At 36.7% G+C, this 21135-nt stretch overlaps 1 protein-coding gene across 1 annotated transcript; it reads right to left on the bottom strand.

The window, feature by feature from the left end:
- Positions 1 to 18973: 18973 nt before the first annotated feature.
- LOC149102380 (uncharacterized) lies at positions 18974 to 20281 on the bottom strand. Its single transcript, XM_089275407.1, has one exon. The coding sequence runs from the start codon at positions 20196 to 20198 to the stop codon at positions 19002 to 19004; it is 1197 nt and encodes a 398-aa protein (XP_089131533.1). The 5' UTR covers positions 20199 to 20281; the 3' UTR covers positions 18974 to 19001.
- Positions 20282 to 21135: the final 854 nt, after the last annotated feature.

The raw sequence follows: 21135 nt of genomic DNA, 5'->3' as shown, positions 1-21135 counted from the left end.
AATTCTAAATGCATTCAGAATTTCTGATCGCCATCACCTCACAGGACAAAAACGGGTATCTGTTCATGGTTCCAAAAGTATTGAGAATTTCTGATCCCCCTCCCCCACCAAATCTGTTAACATGATAGCAAGAGATTTCTATTTATAATTCTACAACAATTCAGAATTTCTGAACCCACATGACTTTAAGGGATTCAAAAATTCTGATCCTCCAGTGCATAACTTATCAAAACAAAACGGTCATCTACCTATAATTCTTAAAAGGGATGCAGAATTTCTGATCCCCCCCCCCCCCCCCTTATCAGGTGAAAGGACAGAAATAGCCGATAACTTAAAAGATCGTCAACGTCTTATGACTTATAATTGAATAGGATTTATAATCTCTTCCATCCATCACTTAACAGATCAAAAATAGTTATTGGTTATGATGTCTAAAAGAAATCAAAATTTCCCACCCCGCAGAAAAAAATGCTTGATATCCCCATCCTTTGAGTGAACATAATCAGTTCAACCAGTGGTGGCTAGTTACAATAATTCCAGTGCAGCTGTACAGTCAATTGGAGGCCAGACATCTCAAACCAAGGTCTGTTATTGTCCTGGGGCTAAACATGGCCGTTGTGTGACAAATGTATATTCCCCATAACTCAAGCAAGAAAAGTATTACAGTGTGAGGCCTCAATGACTAATTTTTCAAAATAAATCCTATTTGTAAAGATCAATACATCTGACCACCAAAAAGTTATATAAAATAGCACATCACAAGACTGAAGCTTTCCTACAAGTATATTTAATTTGGCTTTCCTTTTCACATCATATCTTAACATAATTATTTACACGAAACTTTCTGAAAGCAGAAAGTGTAAATCTAATTGTTTTCACAGAAGTCAACCTAGATTCTCAAGTGGCTAAGGCCGTCTGAACATATTTTTCACTGATTAATGATTCTTTGGGTGCCCTTGAAAAACTGCTCATAGATAAAGAATACTTTTAATTAAAAGCGGTATTAAATACCGCTTTTAATTAAAAGGCCGGTTTCATGCATGTTTCACCCAGACACAAAGTTCAGAGTTAGAACGCAAGTGCCACTGTGAAAAGGCCCCCTCGATGATTTATTGGCCTGTTGGTTTGCGCGATAAAGATCGATAAGACTATGAGACAAGTTAACCTAAATTCATAACTAAAAGTGGCACAAACTGACTGTGCAAAAACAAATTGTTGGAAGTAGCACAAAAAGCAATCGATACGACCATATCAGATAAAGAAAAGACTGAATTATTCAGTTATTAGTCATGATCTTCCTCGTGGCAGATAACAATGTTCACTTAGGCCCCGTTTACACGGGTCCAGACAAAGTTTTGCACGGACAAAAACTTGCACGGTTCCACCATGGGTTTACACGGGACCGGCGGAACTGGACGAATGTTTGAACGGCTAAGTGTGCAAGTCTGGGACCTGAAAAAAGCAGGTAATATTTTTGACTGGCACGGTTCCATATTTTGTACGGACTCGTGTAAACACTCTTATTTGTATTTCATATCTTCATTTCAGGCTAGTGCTTGCTTGATCCAGATAAAATTAAGCTGTACGAAAAAGAAAATACTTGATTTTTTTGATATAATGTTATAACCGAACGCGATTATTGCTGGATTAAGAACTCTTAAAGTCATTCGTATGAGTGTTGTGCTGAAGGCGTGTCTCGTCGTTTCAGCTATTCCTGCTCATATTTAAATATCATTTAGACAATTATCTTCCTGAAGAGAATTTTGATTGGACGCAGTTAACAAACAAACTTACATGTGAAGAGAACTAAGAAGAACCTGTCTCTAAAAGAAAATTGAACGGGAAAAATGTTTCTTATATTCTGCCAATTAAAGCTCAATGGGCGATGAATCTGTGACTCTTAATAGAGATAGTCGCCTAACTGTGGCAGAGGAAGCAATTCTTCCCTCCGTGTAAACTAATTACATAATACACCTTGTGTATAGTTTAAGATCTTTAACGATAATAAACGGAAAATGTTAATGAATCCTGTAAAATTTGTCCCACCAGGGCTAAAAGTATACACCTTTACTCCGCGACTAAAAATAATGTTACACAGTTCTCTTAAAAATAGCAAGCAAACTCTAACACAGCAGATATAAAAGATCATGTGTGATAGAGAATGCATCATCAAGTCTCAGAGATTTTGGAGAGTTAAAAGTCTAGAAAGAACCAGACGTGACACCGAAGAAGAAAGTCTGAAAATGAAATCAAGGTTGTGTATAAAGGTAAGATGAAAGGAGATGCCACTAATTATCTGCATGTTAACGTTGTTGTAGTTTGTATTGAACGAAAAATCTAGAATGCCAAATACTAATTACTATACGCGGTTCCCTGGATTACCCACGATTTAGACTCTAATTTTAACCATCTCGAGATCTGCCCACGGCCTCCTCTGTTAAGGCTATATGCCACGTGATTTCGCAGTATAACAGCTAAATATCATTATGTTGCTATTATTATACCTTGGAAAATGGCTTTGGCCTGTTGGCTCTTCAACCATTGTTTCATTTTTTGCAGTTATTATTCGTTCTTTTTGCGTGTATGCGTCTACAAACCCAAGTACAGGGTAAACCGTACAAATCCGAAGAAGCAGAGGATCAGAGATTTACTGAAGATCTACATGAATCAAACCAAGCAATTCAGAATGAAACATTGGTCGTTCGAGGCAAACGAGAGGTGATATATAATTTCACATCCTTCTGCAGTGCTGCAAATTATGGTGTCTCTTATGGCCCGGTGTCAACATCGTCAAACGGCTGTGTAAAGGGATGGTATTATTGTAGAGGTTATGCTGAACCGGTCTGCAAAAAACGGAGCTTTCAGTGCTATAATATAGCTCAGTTTGGATTTCCCAAATGTACTGCAACATTTGCTATTAGGGCAATTGAGAACAGAAAAGTTAAAATAACGACGGCTTGCCTGTGTGCATAGTGACGTGACAATCAAATTTCAGTAGTATTAACGAGAAATGGCGTGTAAAGTTTGTAAATAACGAAGAAATATGTGCATTTTTATTTATTAAAATAGTTTATAAATAATTTTTAGGAAAAAATTGACATAATTGTAATAGCTTTGATAATAAAAGAAAACTTTCCCTGTTAGGTTTTGTTCTATTGTAAGAATATTATGGGTCCATGCTATTGTAATACCTTATTCTTTATTCGTAATAAAAATGATTTCAACATTTGAAACAAATAGTAGTGCGTGCCTTTTTTTAATTCGTAAACCCTATCAAGTAAAGACATTTGAAAAATTTATTTAGAAAAAAAGCACATGATAGTGCCAGTGTATCTTAATGTGAAGCTAATTTAAACAGTGAGCAAACAACGCTACAGGCTAAGATAATACCGGTTTTAAAAAGCCGGTTCATGCATATGTCACCTTATACACAAGGTTCAGAGATAGAACACAAGGGCCACTGAGACTCAAGAGCCACTATTAATATTGGTTTGTTGGTTTGCCCGATTAAGATCGGTAACGTTTTACGACAAGTTAACTGAAAGCAACTCAAGTCTGTAGGGGATCTCTAAAATTTAAAATACTTAGCTAAAATTGGCACATGGTACTATAAGCAAAAATAAATTGTTGAAAATAGAAGAAACCGCGATCGAGACGACCGTGTGGGATAAAGAAAAGACTGAATGATTTATTTATTATTTATGAGCTTCTTCGTGGTAGGTAACGATGATCACTTAGAATGTATATACATTTTAAAAACTTCAGAAGTTCCGGAGAAAACCACTGGGTCCTATCGTTTTTGGAATATATTGTTCTGGATAACACTTAATATTCAACTCGGTGTAAAAGTTTCATTAAAATTAAATAGACAGAGGCATTTCTACCCAAAACGAACGTCTTTTGTGACTCTCTCACATAAGGCATGAATATAATTATTCTATTTTGCAAAGGTCAATGGACTATTATGTTTGACATGTATGTCGAACTGTTATAACCAACCGATGTAACAAAACGTTTCCTGGAAAACCGTATAGAGTACCATTTTGGGGCCTCAAACAAACAGCGAGTACCTTTTCCCTAAGTTGCAACTTCTTCCGGGAATATCCACACGCTGACTGAATAAAATATTTCCAAGTTGACAGCTGCAGCTAATCTTAAGTTTCCTTGTTGTTAAGTTAATTAACACTGGCCATTGTGGTCAACCGTTAAGCCGGATGTTATGGGCAATTTAAATAGGGATTTCACGAGTAGCCTTGATTGTAGACGGCCAGGTCTGTATACGAGCCAATTGGCCCATCTGGCCAACGCTGCTCAAATGTTAAGGGTTTTGCAGTTCTTTGCCCGAGGGCCAGAATCATGCATCTTAACGAAATACAGGATCAACCCCTAATACGCGAAAGGGCCATTAAATGGACATTAACAACTATTTATAGACTTCAATATAGAAAAACTTTCTTCTCAAGTGTTTTTTTAACATTTTAACAGGGAACAAAACAAAAATTAGTCTGGCTCTAGCTGCTCTTGGAAGGGTCTGTAGAGTAATGCAATGCAGCGTAATGCTGTAACAAAAGATGTTTTGTGTTTTAACATGTTTGTCGAGATATGTGCCTATGAGTTCGCGCATGTTGTTTTGTTTTTCGCTTGGACAGGTTATTTTGCACTAATCCTTAAATTAATGTACGTTTCCCTTCTGTACACGCAGGGATGTTACGCTTATACACGCATTTGAACTTCTCCTTTTGACTCTTACTTACACAAAGAGCCACGAGAGCGACGGTCTTAGTGGATTTCTTGTGCAAAATAATTCTTATTTATGTCTCATATTTAATTTCAGGCTAGTGCTTGCTTGATCCAGATAAAATTAAGCTGTACGAAAAAGAAAATACTTGACTTTTTTGATATAATGTTATAACCGAACGTGATTATTGCTGGATTAAGAACTCTTAAAGTCATTCGTGTGAGTGTTGTGCTGAAGGCGTGTCTCGTCTTTTCAGTTGTTCCTGCTCATATTTGAATATCATTTAGACAATTATCTTCCTGAAGAGAATTTTGATTGGACGCAGTTAACAAACAAACTTAAAGAGAATTAAGAAGAACCTGTATGTAAAAGAAAATTAAACGCAAAAAATATTTCTTTTATTCTCCCAATTAAAGCTCAATGGGCGATGAATCTGTGGCACTTAACAAAGATAGTCGCCTAATTGTGGCAGAGGAAACAATTCGTCCCCCAGTGTAAACTAATTACAATACACCTTGTGTATAGTTTAAGAGCTTTAACGATAATAAACGGAAAATGTTAATGAATCTTGTAAAATTTGTCCCACTAGGGCTAAAAGTATACGCCTTTACTCCGCGACTAAAAATAATGTTACACAGTTCTCTTAAAAATAGCAAGCAAGCTCTAACACGGCAGATATAAAAGATCATGTGCGACAGAGAATGCACCATTAAGTCTCGGAGATTTTAAAGAATTAAAAGTCTAGAAAGAACCAGAAGTGACATCGAAGAAGGAAGTCTGAAAATGAACTCAAGATTGTGTATAAAGGTAAGATGAAAGGAGATGCCATTATCTGCATGCTGTTATAATTTGTATTTAAGGAAAATCTAGAATGCCAAATACTAATTACTATACGCGGTTCCCTGAATTACCCACAATTTTAGACTCTGATTTTAACCATCACGACCATTTTTTCATTTTTTGCAGTTATTGTTCGTTCTTTTTGCGTGTATGCGTCTACAAACCCAAGTACAGGGTAAACCGTACAAATCACAAGAAGCAGAAGACCAGAGATTTACTGAAGATCTACATGAATCAAACCAAGCAATTCAGAATGAAACATTGGTCGTTCGAGGCAAACGAGAGGTGATATACAATTTCACATCCTTCTGCAGTGCTGCAAATTATGGTGTCTCTTATGGCCCGGCGTCAGCATCGTCAAACGGCTGTGTAAAGGGATGGTATTACTGCAGAGGTTATGCTGAACCGGTCTGCAAAAAACGGAGCTTTCGGTGCTATAATATAGCTCAGTTTGGATTTCCCAAATGTACTTCAACATTTGCTATTAGGACAATTGAGAACAGAAAAGTTAAAATAACGACGGCTTGCAAGTGTGCATAGTGACAATCAAATTTCAATGGTATTAACGAGAAATGGCGTGTATAGTTTGTACATAACGAAGCAATATGTGCTTTTTATTTATTAAAATAGTTTATAAATATTTTTTAGCGAAAAATTGACATAATTCTAATAACTTTGACAATAAAGTAAACCTTGCCTGTTAGGTTTTGTTATATTGTAAGAATATTATGGGACCATGTTATTTTAACACCTTATTGTTTATTCGTAATAAAAAGGATTTTAATATCTAAAACAAATAGTTGTATATGCCTTTTTCGAATTCGCAAACGCTACCAAGTAAAAACATTTGAGAAATGTATTTATTTCCAAAAAAAGCACCTGATAACGCCAGTGTATCTTAATGTAAAGTCAATCTAAACAGCGAGCAAACAACGCAAAAGGCTAAGATAATACCGGCTTTAAGGCCGCTTTCATGCATGTATCACCTTATACACAAGGTTCAGAGATGGAACACAAGGGCCACTGAGACCCAAGGGCCACTATTAATATTGGTTTGTTCGTTATACCACAAGTTAACCTAAAGTAACTTAAGTCTGTAGGGGATCTCTAGAATTTAAAATACTTAACTAAAATTGGCACACGGTACTATTAGCAAAAAGAAATTGAGAGATTCAGATTTTCTGATCCACCGGCCCACAACTAATCAGAACAAATCGGTCCTCTATCTATAATTCTAAAAGGATTCAGAATTTCTGATCCCCCAAGACTTTAAGTAGATTCAAAACTTCTGATCCCCCCAGTCCAGAACCCATCAGAGCAAAACAGTCATTTTTATAATTCTAAATGCATTCAGAATTTCTGATCGCCATCACCTCACAGGACAAAAACAGGTATCTGTTCATGGTTCCAAAAGTATTGAGAATTTCTGATCCCCCTCCCCCACCAAATCTGTTAACATGATAGCAAGAGATTTCTATTTATAATTCTACAACAATTCAGAATTTCTGAACCCACATGACTTGAAGGGATTCAAAAATTCTGATCCTCCAGCGCATAACTTATCAAAACAAAACGGTCATCTACCTATAATTCTTAAAAGGGATGCAGAATTTCTGATTCGCCCCCCCCCCCTTATCAGGTGAAAGGACAGAAATAGCCGATAACTTAAAAGATCGTCAACGTCTTATGACTTATAATTGAATAGGATTTATAATCTCTTCCATCCATCACTTAACAGATCAAAAATAGTTATCGGTTATGATGTCTAAAAGAAATCAAAATTTCCCACCCCGCAGAAAAAAATGCTTGATATCCCCATCCCTTGAGTGAACATAATCAGTTCAACCAGTGGTGGCTAGTTACAATAATTCCAGTGCAGCTGTACAGTCAATTGGAGGCCAAACATCTCAAACCAAGGTCTGTTATTGTCCTGGGGCTAAACATGGCCGTTGTGTGACAAATGTATATTCCCCATAACTCAAGCAAGAAAAGTATTACAGTGTGAGGCCTCAATGACTAATTTTTCAAAATAAATCCTATTTGTAAAGATCAATACATCTGACCACCAAAAAGTTATATAAAATAGCACATCACAAGACTGAAGCTTTCCTACAAGTATATTTAATTTGGCTTTCCTTTTCACATCATATCTTAACATAATTATTTACACGAAACTTTCTGAAAGCAGAAAGTGTAAATCTAATTGTTTTCACAGAAGTCAACCTAGATTCTCAAGTGGCTAAGGCCGTCTGAACATATTTTTCACTGATTAATGATTCTTTGGGTGCCCTTGAAAAACTGCTCATAGATAAAGAATACTTTTAATTAAAAGCGGTATTAAATACCGCTTTTAATTAAAAGGCCGGTTTCATGCATGTTTCACCCAGACACAAAGTTCAGAGTTAGAACGCAAGTGCCACTGTGAAAAGGCCCCCTCGATGATTTATTGGCCTGTTGGTTTGCGCGATAAAGATCGATAAGACTATGAGACAAGTTAACCTAAATTCATAACTAAAAGTGGCACAAACTGACTGTGCAAAAACAAATTGTTGGAAGTAGCACAAAAAGCAATCGATACGACCATATCAGATAAAGAAAAGACTGAATTATTCAGTTATTAGTCATGATCTTCCTCGTGGCAGATAACAATGTTCACTTAGGCCCCGTTTACACGGGTCCAGACAAAGTTTTGCACGGACAAAAACTTGCACGGTTCCACCATGGGTTTACACGAGACGGGCGGAACTGGACGAATGTTTGAATGGCTAAGTGTGCAAGTCTGGGACCTGAAAAAAGCAGGTAATATTTTTGACTGGCACGGTTCCATATTTTGTACGGACTCGTGTAAACACTCTTATTTGTATTTCATATCTTCATTTCAGGCTAGTGCTTGCTTGATCCAGATAAAATTAAGCTGTACGAAAAAGAAAATACTTGATTTTTTTGATATAATGTTATAACCGAACGCGATTATTGCTGGATTAAGAACTCTTAAAGTCATTCGTATGAGTGTTGTGCTGAAGGCGTGTCTCGTCGTTTCAGCTATTCCTGCTCATATTTAAATATCATTTAGACAATTATCTTCCTGAAGAGAATTTTGATTGGACGCAGTTAACAAACAAACTTACATGTGAAGAGAACTAAGAAGAACCTGTCTCCAAAAGAAAATTGAACGCCAAAAATGTTTCTTATATTCTGCCAATTAAAGCTCAATGAGCGATGAATCTGTGACTCTTAATAGAGATAGTCGCCTAACTGTGGCAGAGGAAGCAATTCTTCCCTCCGTGTAAACTAATTACATAATACACCTTGTGTATAGTTTAAGATCTTTAACGATAATAAACGGAAAATGTTAATGAATCCTGTAAAATTTGTCCCACCAGGGCTAAAAGTATACACCTTTACTCCGCGACTAAAAATAATGTTACACAGTTCTCTTAAAAATAGCAAGCAAACTCTAACACAGCAGATATAAAAGATCATGTGTGATAGAGAATGCATCATCAAGTCTCAGAGATTTTGGAGAGTTAAAAGTCTAGAAAGAACCAGACGTGACACCGAAGAAGAAAGTCTGAAAATGAAATCAAGGTTGTGTATAAAGGTAAGATGAAAGGAGATGCCACTAATTATCTGCATGTTAACGTTGTTGTAGTTTGTATTGAACGAAAAATCTAGAATGCCAAATACTAATTACTATACGCGGTTCCCTGGATTACCCACGATTTAGACTCTAATTTTAACCATCTCGAGATCTGCCCACGGCCTCCTCTGTTAAGGCTATATGCCACGTGATTTCGCAGTATAACAGCTAAATATCATTATGTTGCTATTATTATACCTTGGAAAATGGCTTTGGCCTGTTGGCTCTTCAACCATTGTTTCATTTTTTGCAGTTATTATTCGTTCTTTTTGCGTGTATGCGTCTACAAACCCAAGTACAGGGTAAACCGTACAAATCCGAAGAAGCAGAGGATCAGAGATTTACTGAAGATCTACATGAATCAAACCAAGCAATTCAGAATGAAACATTGGTCGTTCGAGGCAAACGAGAGGTGATATATAATTTCACATCCTTCTGCAGTGCTGCAAATTATGGTGTCTCTTATGGCCCGGTGTCAACATCGTCAAACGGCTGTGTAAAGGGATGGTATTATTGTAGAGGTTATGCTGAACCGGTCTGCAAAAAACGGAGCTTTCAGTGCTATAATATAGCTCAGTTTGGATTTCCCAAATGTACTGCAACATTTGCTATTAGGGCAATTGAGAACAGAAAAGTTAAAATAACGACGGCTTGCCTGTGTGCATAGTGACGTGACAATCAAATTTCAGTAGTATTAACGAGAAATGGCGTGTAAAGTTTGTAAATAACGAAGAAATATGTGCATTTTTATTTATTAAAATAGTTTATAAATAATTTTTAGGAAAAAATTGACATAATTGTAATAGCTTTGATAATAAAAGAAAACTTTCCCTGTTAGGTTTTGTTCTATTGTAAGAATATTATGGGTCCATGCTATTGTAATACCTTATTCTTTATTCGTAATAAAAATGATTTCAACATTTGAAACAAATAGTAGTGCGTGCCTTTTTTTAATTCGTAAACCCTATCAAGTAAAGACATTTGAAAAATTTATTTAGAAAAAAAGCACATGATAGTGCCAGTGTATCTTAATGTGAAGCTAATTTAAACAGTGAGCAAACAACGCTACAGGCTAAGATAATACCGGTTTTAAAAAGCCGGTTCATGCATATGTCACCTTATACACAAGGTTCAGAGATAGAACACAAGGGCCACTGAGACTCAAGAGCCACTATTAATATTGGTTTGTTGGTTTGCCCGATTAAGATCGGTAACGTTTTACGACAAGTTAACTGAAAGCAACTCAAGTCTGTAGGGGATCTCTAAAATTTAAAATACTTAGCTAAAATTGGCACATGGTACTATAAGCAAAAATAAATTGTTGAAAATAGAAGAAACCGCGATCGAGACGACCGTGTGGGATAAAGAAAAGACTGAATGATTCATTTATTATTTATGAGCTTCTTCGTGGTAGGTAACGATGATCACTTAGAATGTATATACATTTTAAAAACTTCAGAAGTTCCGGAGAAAACCACTGGGTCCTATCGTTTTTGGAATATATTGTTCTGGATAACACTTAATATTCAACTCGGTGTAAAAGTTTCATTAAAATTAAATAGACAGAGGCATTTCTACCCAAAACGAACGTCTTTTGTGACTCTCTCACATAAGGCATGAATATAATTATTCTATTTTGCAAAGGTCAATGGACTATTATGTTTGACATGTATGTCGAACTGTTATAACCAACCGATGTAACAAAACGTTTCCTGGAAAACCGTATAGAGTACCATTTTGGGGCCTCAAACAAACAGCGAGTACCTTTTCCCTAAGTTGCAACTTCTTCCGGGGATATCCACACGCTGACTGAATAAAATATTTCCAAGTTGACAGCTGCAGCTAATCTTAAGTTTCCTTGTTGTTAAGTTAATTAACACTGGCCATTGTGGTCAACCGTTAAGCCGGATGTTATGGGCAATTTAAATAGGGATTTCACGAGTAGCCTTGATTGTAGACGGCCAGGTCTGTATACGAGCCAATTGGCCCATCTGGCCAACGCTGCTCAAATGTTAAGGGTTTTGCAGTTCTTTGCCCGAGGGCCAGAATCATGCATCTTAACGAAATACAGGATCAACCCCTAATACGCGAAAGGGCCATTAAATGGACATTAACAACTATTTATAGACTTCAATATAGAAAAACTTTCTTCTCAAGTGTTTTTTTAACATTTTAACAGGGAACAAAACAAAAATTAGTCTGGCTCTAGCTGCTCTTGGAAGAGTCTGTAGAGTAATGCAATGCAGCGTAATGCTGTAACAAAAGATGTTTTGTGTTTTAACATGTTTGTCGAGATATGTGCCTATGAGTTCGCGCATGTTGTTTTGTTTTTCGCTTGGACAGGTTATTTTGCACTAATCCTTAAATTAATGTACGTTTCCCTTCTGTACACGCAGGGATGTTACGCTTATACACGCATTTGAACTTCTCCTTTTGACTCTTACTTACACAAAGAGCCACGAGAGCGACGGTCTTAGTGGATTTCTTGTGCAAAATAATTCTTATTTATGTCTCATATTTAATTTCAGGCTAGTGCTTGCTTGATCCAGATAAAATTAAGCTGTACGAAAAAGAAAATACTTGACTTTTTTGATATAATGTTATAACCGAACGTGATTATTGCTGGATTAAGAACTCTTAAAGTCATTCGTGTGAGTGTTGTGCTGAAGGCGTGTCTCGTCTTTTCAGTTGTTCCTGCTCATATTTGAATATCATTTAGACAATTATCTTCCTGACGAGAATTTTAATTTGACGCAGTTAACAAACAAACTTAAAGAGAATTAAGAAGAACCTGTATATAAAAGAAAATTAAACGCGAAAAATATTTCTTTTATTCTCCCAATTAAAGCTCAATGGGCGATGAATCTGTGGCACTTAACAAAGATAGTCGCCTAATTGTGGCAGAGGAAACAATTCGTCCCCCAGTGTAAACTAATTACAATACACCTTGTGTATAGTTTAAGAGCTTTAACGATAATAAACGGAAAATGTTAATGAATCCTGTAAAATTTGTCCCACTAGGGCTAAAAGTATACGCCTTTACTCCGCGACTAAAAATAATGTTACACAGTTCTCTTAAAAATAGCAAGCAAGCTCTAACACGGCAGATATAAAAGATCATGTGCGACAGAGAATGCACCATTAAGTCTCGGAGATTTTAAAGAATTAAAAGTCTAGAGAGAACCAGAAGTGACATCGAAGAAGGAAGTCTGAAAATGAACTCAAGATTGTGTATAAAGGTAAGATGAAAGGAGATGCCATTATCTGCATGCTGTTATAATTTGTATTTAAGGAAAATCTAGAATGCCAAATACTAATTACTATACGCGGTTCCCTGAATTACCCACAATTTTAGACTCTGATTTTAACCATCACGACCATTTTTTCATTTTTTGCAGTTATTGTTCGTTCTTTTTGCGTGTATGCGTCTACAAACCCAAGTACAGGGTAAACCGTACAAATCACAAGAAGCAGAAGACCAGAGATTTACTGAAGATCTACATGAATCAAACCAAGCAATTCAGAATGAAACATTGGTCGTTCGAGGCAAACGAGAGGTGATATACAATTTCACATCCTTCTGCAGTGCTGCAAATTATGGTGTCTCTTATGGCCCGGCGTCAGCATCGTCAAACGGCTGTGTAAAGGGATGGTATTACTGCAGAGGTTATGCTGAACCGGTCTGCAAAAAACGGAGCTTTCGGTGCTATAATATAGCTCAGTTTGGATTTCCCAAATGTACTTCAACATTTGCTATTAGGACAATTGAGAACAGAAAAGTTAAAATAACGACGGCTTGCAAGTGTGCATAGTGACAATCAAATTTCAATGGTATTAACGAGAAATGGCGTGTATAGTTTGTACATAACGAAGCAATATGTGCTTTTTATTTATTAAAATAGTTTATAAATATTTTTTAGCGAAAAATTGACATAATTCTAATAACTTTGACAATAAAGTAAACCTTGCCTGTTAGGTTTTGTTATATTGTAAGAATATTATGGGACCATGTTATTTTAACACCTTATTGTTTATTCGTAATAAAAAGGATTTTAATATCTAAAACAAATAGTTGTATATGCCTTTTTCGAATTCGCAAACGCTACCAAGTAAAAACATTTGAGAAATGTATTTATTTCCAAAAAAAGCACCTGATAGTGCCAGTGTATCTTAATGTAAAGTCAATCTAAACAGCGAGCAAACAACGCAAAAGGCTAAGATAATACCGGCTTTAAGGCCGCTTTCATGCATGTATCACCTTATACACAAGGTTCAGAGATGGAACACAAGGGCCACTGAGACCCAAGGGCCACTATTAATATTGGTTTGTTCGTTATACCACAAGTTAACCTAAAGTAACTTAAGTCTGTAGGGGATCTCTAGAATTTAAAATACTTAACTAAAATTGGCACACGGTACTATTAGCAAAAATAAATTGTTGAAAATAGAAGAAACCGCAACCGATACGACCATGTGAGATAAAGAAAAGACTGAATTATTCATTTATTATTTATGAGCTTCTTCGTGGTAGATAACGGTGATCACTTAGAATGTATATACGTTTTAAAAACTTCAGAAGTTTCGGAGAAAACCACTGGGTCCTATCGTTTTTGAAATATATTGTTCTGGATAACATTTAATATTCAACTCCGTGTAAAAGTTTCATTAAAATTAAAGAGACGGATGCATTTCTACCCAAAACGAACGTCTTTTGTGACTCTCTCACATAAGACATGAATATTATTCTATTTTGTAAAGGTCAATGGACTATTATGTTTGACATGTATGTCGAACTGTTATAACCAACCGATGTAACAAAACGTTTCCTGGAAAACCGTATAGAGTACCATTTTGGGGCCTCAAACAAACAGCGAGTACCTTTTCCCTAAGTTGCAACTTCTTCCGGGGATATCCACACGCTGACTGAATAAAATATTTCCAAGTTGACAGCTGCAGCTAATCTTAAGTTTCCTTGTTGTTAAGTTAATTAACATTGGCCATTGTGGTCAACCGTTAAGCCGGATGTTATGGGCAATTTAAATAGGGATTTCACGAGTAGCCTTGATTGTAGACGGCCAGGTCTGTATACGAGCCAATTGGCCCATCTGGCCAACGCTGTTGAAATGTTAAGGGTTTTGCAGTTCTTTGTCCAAGGGCCAGAATCATCTCATATATGTAACGAAATACAGGATCAATCCCTAATACGCGAAAGGGCCATTAAATGGCCATTAACCGAACTATTTATAGACTTTAATATAGAAAAACTTTCTTCTCAAGTTTTTTTTTTAACATCTTAGCGGGGAACAAAACAAAAATTAGTCTGGCTCTTGGAAGGGTCTGTAGAGTAATGCAATGCAGCGTAATCTGAAGTTGTAACAGAAGATGTTTTGTGTTTTAACATGTTTGTCGAGATATGTGCCTATGAGTTTGCGCATGTTGTTTTGTTTTTCGCTCGGACAGGTTATTTTGCACTGATCCTTATAATTAATGTACGTTCCCCTTCTGCACACGCAGACATGTTACGCTTATACATGCATTTAAACTTCTCCTTTGGGCTCTTACTTAATTATACAAAGAGCCTCGATAGCGACAGTCTTACGAGAGCCCTCAGTGAGCAAAATTATTCTTATCTATGACTCATATCTTAATTTCAGGTTAGTGTCTACTCGGTCTAGATAAAATTATGTTGTACGAAAAAGAAACACTTGACCTTTTTAACGTAATGTTGTAAGCGAACGCGATTATTGCCGGATTAAGAACTCTTGAAGTCACTCGTGTGAGTGTTGTGCTGAAGGCGTTTCTTGCCTTTTCAGCTTTTCCTGTTCACATTTGAATTATATTCCTGAAGAGAATGTTATTCTGACGCAGTTTACAAACAAATTTAAACAGAATTAAGAAAAATCTGCATCTTAAAGAAAATTCAAAAGGAATTTTTTTTTTCTGCCAATTAAAGCCCAAAGCCCAATGATTCTGTAGCTCTTAAAACAGATCGTCTAACTGTGGCATGCAGTGGAAACAATTCGTCCCTCGGTGTAAACATAATACGCCTTGTGAATAGTTTAAGAGCTTTAACGACATTAAACAGGAAATGCTCATGGAGGCTGTAAAATTTGTCCCACCAGGGCTAAAAGTAAACCGCTTCACTTCGAGACTAAAAATAATGTTACACACCTCTCTTAAAAATAGCAAGCAAACTCTAACACGGCAGATATAAAAGATCAGGTGCGATAGAGAACGCATCACCAAGTCACAGAGATTTTGAAGAGTTAAAAGCAAGAACCAGAAATTTCCTTAACCCGGCAATAAGTAACACCGAAGAAGTAAGGCTGAAAATGAAGTTTAGATTGTGTATAGAGGTAAGATGAAATGAGTTGCCATTGTCTACATATTGTTGTAATTTGTATTCAAGGAAAAATCTAGAATATAACACACTACATACCACAATCGGTTCCCTGGTTAGCCTCCGATTTAAGCCAACTAGAGATCGGCCCACGGCCTCCTCGGTAAAGGCGATATGCCACGTGATTTCGCGGGCTAATAGTAAAATATTGTTATGTATTTGTACCTTGGAAAATGGCTTTGGTCTGTTGCCTCTTCATCTTTATATATATTAAGTTGTCTTTTTTTCAGTTATTGTTCGTTCTTTTTGCGTGTATGTGCCTACAAACTCAAGTAGAGGGTAAACCGTACAAATCACAAGAAGCAGAGGAGCAGATATTTACTGAAGATCTATATGAATCAACCCAAGCAATGAAAAATGAAATATCAATCGTCCGAGGAAAACGAGAGGCGATTTATAACTTGACAGACTTCTGCAGTCCACCGTCTTATTTACCGCCAAAATCGGCATACGGCTGTGTAAAGGGGCGGTATTCCTGCTACAATTATGTTGAAGTGGTCTGCAACACCGTTAGCCTTCAGTGCCTTAGTAATGTAGCTCAATATGGATATCCAAAGTGTTCTCCAGATTTCGAATTTGTGACAATTGATTTAGGTAGCAATGGAAAGATCAAAGTTAGGAGAACGAAGGGTTGCCATTGTTGATAGTGACACAGCAGTTAAAGAGATATTAACGAGAAACGGCGTGTAACGTTTGTACATATCGAAGTAATATGTGCTTTTTATTTATTAAGCTAGTTTATAAATACTTTTTAGGAAAAAGATTGATATAACTATAATAGCTTTGATAATAAACGAAAACTTTGCCTGTTAGGTTTTGTTGTATTGCAACAATATTATGGGTCCGTGCTATTGTAATACCTTATTCTTTAAGAATAAAAAGGATTTTAATATTTAAAACAAATAATTGTGCGTGTTTTTTCTTTAACTCGTAAGCCCTATCAAGCAAAGACATTTGCAAAAAATAGTGAAATATTCATGGATAATGTGATAGAGTCACAAACGCGATTCATTTTGGAGTTCAGTAAGAATACATCAGTCTGTTTGATTTTAATGAGATTTTTTACACCAAGTTTATTAAGTGTTATCCAGAACAATATATTCCAAACGATACGACCAAACGATAAGACCCGGTGGTTTTCTCCGGAACTTGTGAACTTTAAAAAATGTATAAACATTCTAAGAGACCGTCGCTATCTGCCAATGGGAACAATAACTTTTTTGTCTCCTATAGTCGTATCGATTTCGGTTAGTGCTATTTCCATCAGTCTGTTTTTGCATATAGTACTTTGTGCCAATCCCGTACAAACTTAAGTTGCGTTAGGTTAACTTGTCTCATAACTTTATCGATCTTCATCGGGCAAACCGAAAGACCAATGAATCCTTGAGGGAGGTCCCTTGCGTTCTATAGCTATCTCTGAAAGATCATAATAATCAGTAGCTTTGTTTGTTAAGTGATACATGAAACTGGCCTTTTAAAACTGGTGTTATTTTTGTTCAGTGTTTGGGTTACCTTCACATTAAGATACACTGGCACTGTCAGGTACTGTTTCTTGTAAATAAATATATATTTTTATATATAAAGATTAGTGAACTATTATATTTCACATGTATGTCGATCTCTTATAACCAACCGTTGTAACAAAACATTTTCTGGAAAACTGTATGGAATATTATTTTGGGGCCTCAAACAAGGAAACAAACAAACAACGAGTAACTTTTCTCCTAACGGTTGTGACTTCTTTGGGGAATATCCACACACCGACTTGACCGGCTGCCGTATAATTTATTTTAAGTTTCCATGTTATTAATTTGCCTAATTACCACTGGCCACTGTAAAGGTTAAAGCAAAGTTTAAGTCTGCATACGAGCCAGGGAGGTTTCTGTAGCATGAAGCGATTAGGAATATTTCTAACCATGAGACCACCACGCCTCCACTGGCCACTGTGGTCAACCACTACGCCGGAGATTATGAGCAATTCAAAAAGGGATTTCTTGATTAGCCTTGTTTGTAGAAGGATACTTCTACATACGAGGCAAGTGACCCATCTGGCTCGAGGTTATCTCCGGTTCCAGTAGAGTAACGCGAATAGCAGTATTTCTACTAGCACATGTATGGTCAGTTTCGGCTGTTAAGGGTTTTTCAATACTTCGCCCGAGTCCAAGAGTCATCTTAACGTAACAAAGGATCACTCCCTAGTACACGAATGGGATATTACTGGACATTAACAAATATTTATAGACTTAAATAAGCGTGTGCTTTTGACGGTTTTAACAAAGAAGGAAACGGAAAATGGTCTGGCTCTTGGGAGGGTTGACAAAGTAACATAATCCAGAGTAATCTCAAGTTGTAACAGAACATGCTTTGTGTTTTAACGTGTTTGTCCATACTCCCAAGTTCTCTCGTGTTGTTTTGTTTTTCGCTTGCACACGTTATTTTGAACTTATCCTAATGGTTATTAATTATACGTTTCCCCTTCTGCACGTGCTTACAAGATCTCTTCTTCTTGTAAGTTTACTGCTTCAGTGCAATGATATCTCCGTGAATCCTGGACCTTCCATTAAAATAACCTGTCCTCGGTGTCTCAAGACGGTCAGAAGAAATCAGGCTTTTGGATTTTGCGTTTTATGCAAATCGCGCTTCCATTTAAAATGCCTGGATGCGAACTTTGAATCTGGCTCGACTTGTCATTTCTGCTCAGTTCCATCTTCTGCTGAGCAACAGTTCGATGACAGTCTAAACGATAGCTTTGTTGTACCAGCAACATCTGATGCTACCCTAAAGTTGCGTGGTCTTAAGTTCATCCATCAAAACATCAGAAGCTTGAGGAAGAAGTTAAATGAACTTCGTGTTTTCATAACGCAAAGTCCACGAATTCACATCATAGCTTTAACTGAGACATGGCTCAACAGTAACATTTCGGATGCAGAAGTGTCATTGCCTGGCTTTACACTTTTTAGAAGAGATAGATTGGTGAGGAAAGGAGGCGGTGTAGCAGTGTTTGTCAGTGAGTCAATTAATGCTGTGCGCCGATCTGACCTCGAGATTGATGAATCTGTTTGGATTGAGATTTTTCTGCCTAAATCAAAAAGCATACTGTTTGGAACATTTTATCGGCCACCTTCAGAGTCAGATAGCCAGCCTGACGAAGATTATTTGGCTCGCTTTTACAACAGTCTGGACTCTGCCGCGGCTGAAGGAAAAGAAATTATTGTAAACGGGGACTTCAACTGTGATTATTTGCCTAAGAAACCAAGCTCTGAAACCAAAAAGTTGAAAGAGATTTTTAAAACCTTTGGTTGGAGGTAGGAATTAGCAAGGAGTGACAGGCCTGCACAACTTCTAACAATGGAAACTTTTGTACCATGTAATATATGACCCCTTTATAGTTTTGCTCTTACGAGTATGTCTTTTAGGGATTTACCTCTTTTATACGATATTAGTGGTGGCTCTTTGAAAATTTGCCGTAGAGAAGGCTGATTTTGTATCAAGTGCCATTTTTCCATTAAAACATTTTTGAGGTTGGGCACTGATGGTTGATATTGTGTTACAAAAGGCAAGAGTTCTTTCCGGCTTTCATGTTTTTGTCTTAGCGCCGATTCCCTTTCTGTGAATTTAATATCTGAAAGGAGTGTTTCGATCAGATTTTTTGGATAACCTCTAGCAAGGAGACGTGATTTGAATTTGTAAATGTTCTCTTCAAATGTTGCTCTTGAAGAGTTAGTTCGTAAGAGTCTTAGAGCTTCGCCCTTCACGAATCCCTTTTTGACACCCGGTGGGTGGCTAGAGGAAAAATGAGTGTATTGAAAGGTTTCAGTTGGCTTAAAGTGTGCTTTTATATCCAGGATGGATTGATCTCTAAATCGTTTGCCTTTGTATACAACTGTATCCAGAAATGTAGTTTCAGTATTTGAAATTTCAGCTGTAAATTTGATTGTAGGGTGATGTGAGTTTGCTTGTTCGATGAACTTGTCTATATCAGGTTGGCTGACATCCCACAAAGAAAAAATATCGTCAATATATCGTTTCCAGATTGTGGGTTTTGCGACGCTATTGCTAAGAATCTCTGTTTCGATATTGGCCATAAAAATATTTGCAAAAGCAACGGCCATTTTAGTACCCATGGCGGTACCGTGGATTTGTAGATAATTCTTACCGTTGAATTGGAAAGAATTTTCTTTCAGTATCAGACTTAGCATTTCTTTGAGATATTGTGTGGGGATAGAAGGGTTATTTCTGTGAAAGTTTTCGTATGCTCTGCATACTGTAGTTATACCCTCTTCTTGTGGTATATTAGTATATAGACTTGTTACGTCCATTGATACAAGGAATGTTTGTTTATTCACTTTCGTCTTTTCAATGAAATTAATAAAATCTGTAGTGTCCTTTAGATAAGACGCTTGTGATATGGAAATAGGCTGAAGTAATGTGTCAACAAATGCTGATATTCGTTCTGTAGGCCCACTGCAGCCTGAGATAATTGGTCTTCCTACTAGAGTAGGTTTGTGGATCTTTGTAAGGGTATAGAATTCCGGAATCCGCGGTGGATTTGGTGTTTGAGATAACCACTTTCTAGTCATGTCATCAATGTAGTTGCCACGGTGTAGTTCTGAGATCAAGCGTGACACCTTCGTATGTGTTTCCTTAACTATAGGCTTGTCAAGAGGCTTGTAATTATCTAGGTCATTGATTTGGACTTGGCCCTCTTATATTTTATCATTTTTATCCATGACTACAAGTGTGCTTCCCTTGTCCGCTTTTTTGAAATTAAGATCTTTGCTTTGCTGTAAAACATTGAGCGCTTTACGTTCTTTGCGTGACAAGTTTGGTTTTTGTCTGGTTATTTTTATCTCCGCGATTTGTTGTTTAACCTCTTCCAGGTAGGTTTCTAATGTGACTGATGGTTGGACTAGCGGTTCCCAGTTTGATTTGACATAGAAGGGATGTATTGATTTGTTTTGCCCGTGAAAAATGTATTTTAAGCGCATTCGTCTTGCGAAATCCTTGTAATCTCGCAAGAGTTGGCGCCGTATTTTAGTTTTCGTTACTGTGGCGGTTGGTATAAATTTTAATCCCTTTGATAGCAATTTAATTTGGTTGTCAGTCAAATTCGCTTTCGATAGATTTTTAATAAATCTATCGTTATTTTTTGTAAGAGAAGAGGTTGATAGTTTTCTGCGTTCATTACGCTTTTTGGTTTTTATTTGTGTTTTTGTGATTTTTGATTTTCCCTTCCTTTTATTTTTTCTGTCTGTGTTAGCAGTGTTAGAACATTCAGTGAACAGACATGTGTACTTTTCAACATCTTTATTGTTTACAACTTCCTTTAATGCTGACAGTAGTGTAGGCACATTTTCAGCATCGATTCCTAGTATAGCTGCTAGGTTTTTTACACTGATGTCCGCCGATAGCGGTTTAGGTTTGGATTTGTTATTTAAGCCTCTCTCTGGAGTTCCTTTTCGGAGAGTTTTACCTTTTTCTTTGCGAAACTTAATTTTTTGTTTCTCGAGGCGGCGG

The sequence above is a fragment of the Orbicella faveolata genome, unplaced genomic scaffold, assembly GCF_042242905.1.
Source record: "Orbicella faveolata isolate gen_17 unplaced genomic scaffold, um_ofav_v1 contig_36, whole genome shotgun sequence".
Classification (NCBI taxonomy): domain Eukaryota; kingdom Metazoa; phylum Cnidaria; class Anthozoa; order Scleractinia; family Merulinidae; genus Orbicella; species Orbicella faveolata.
This window is presented reverse-complemented; position numbering and strand designations above follow the sequence as displayed.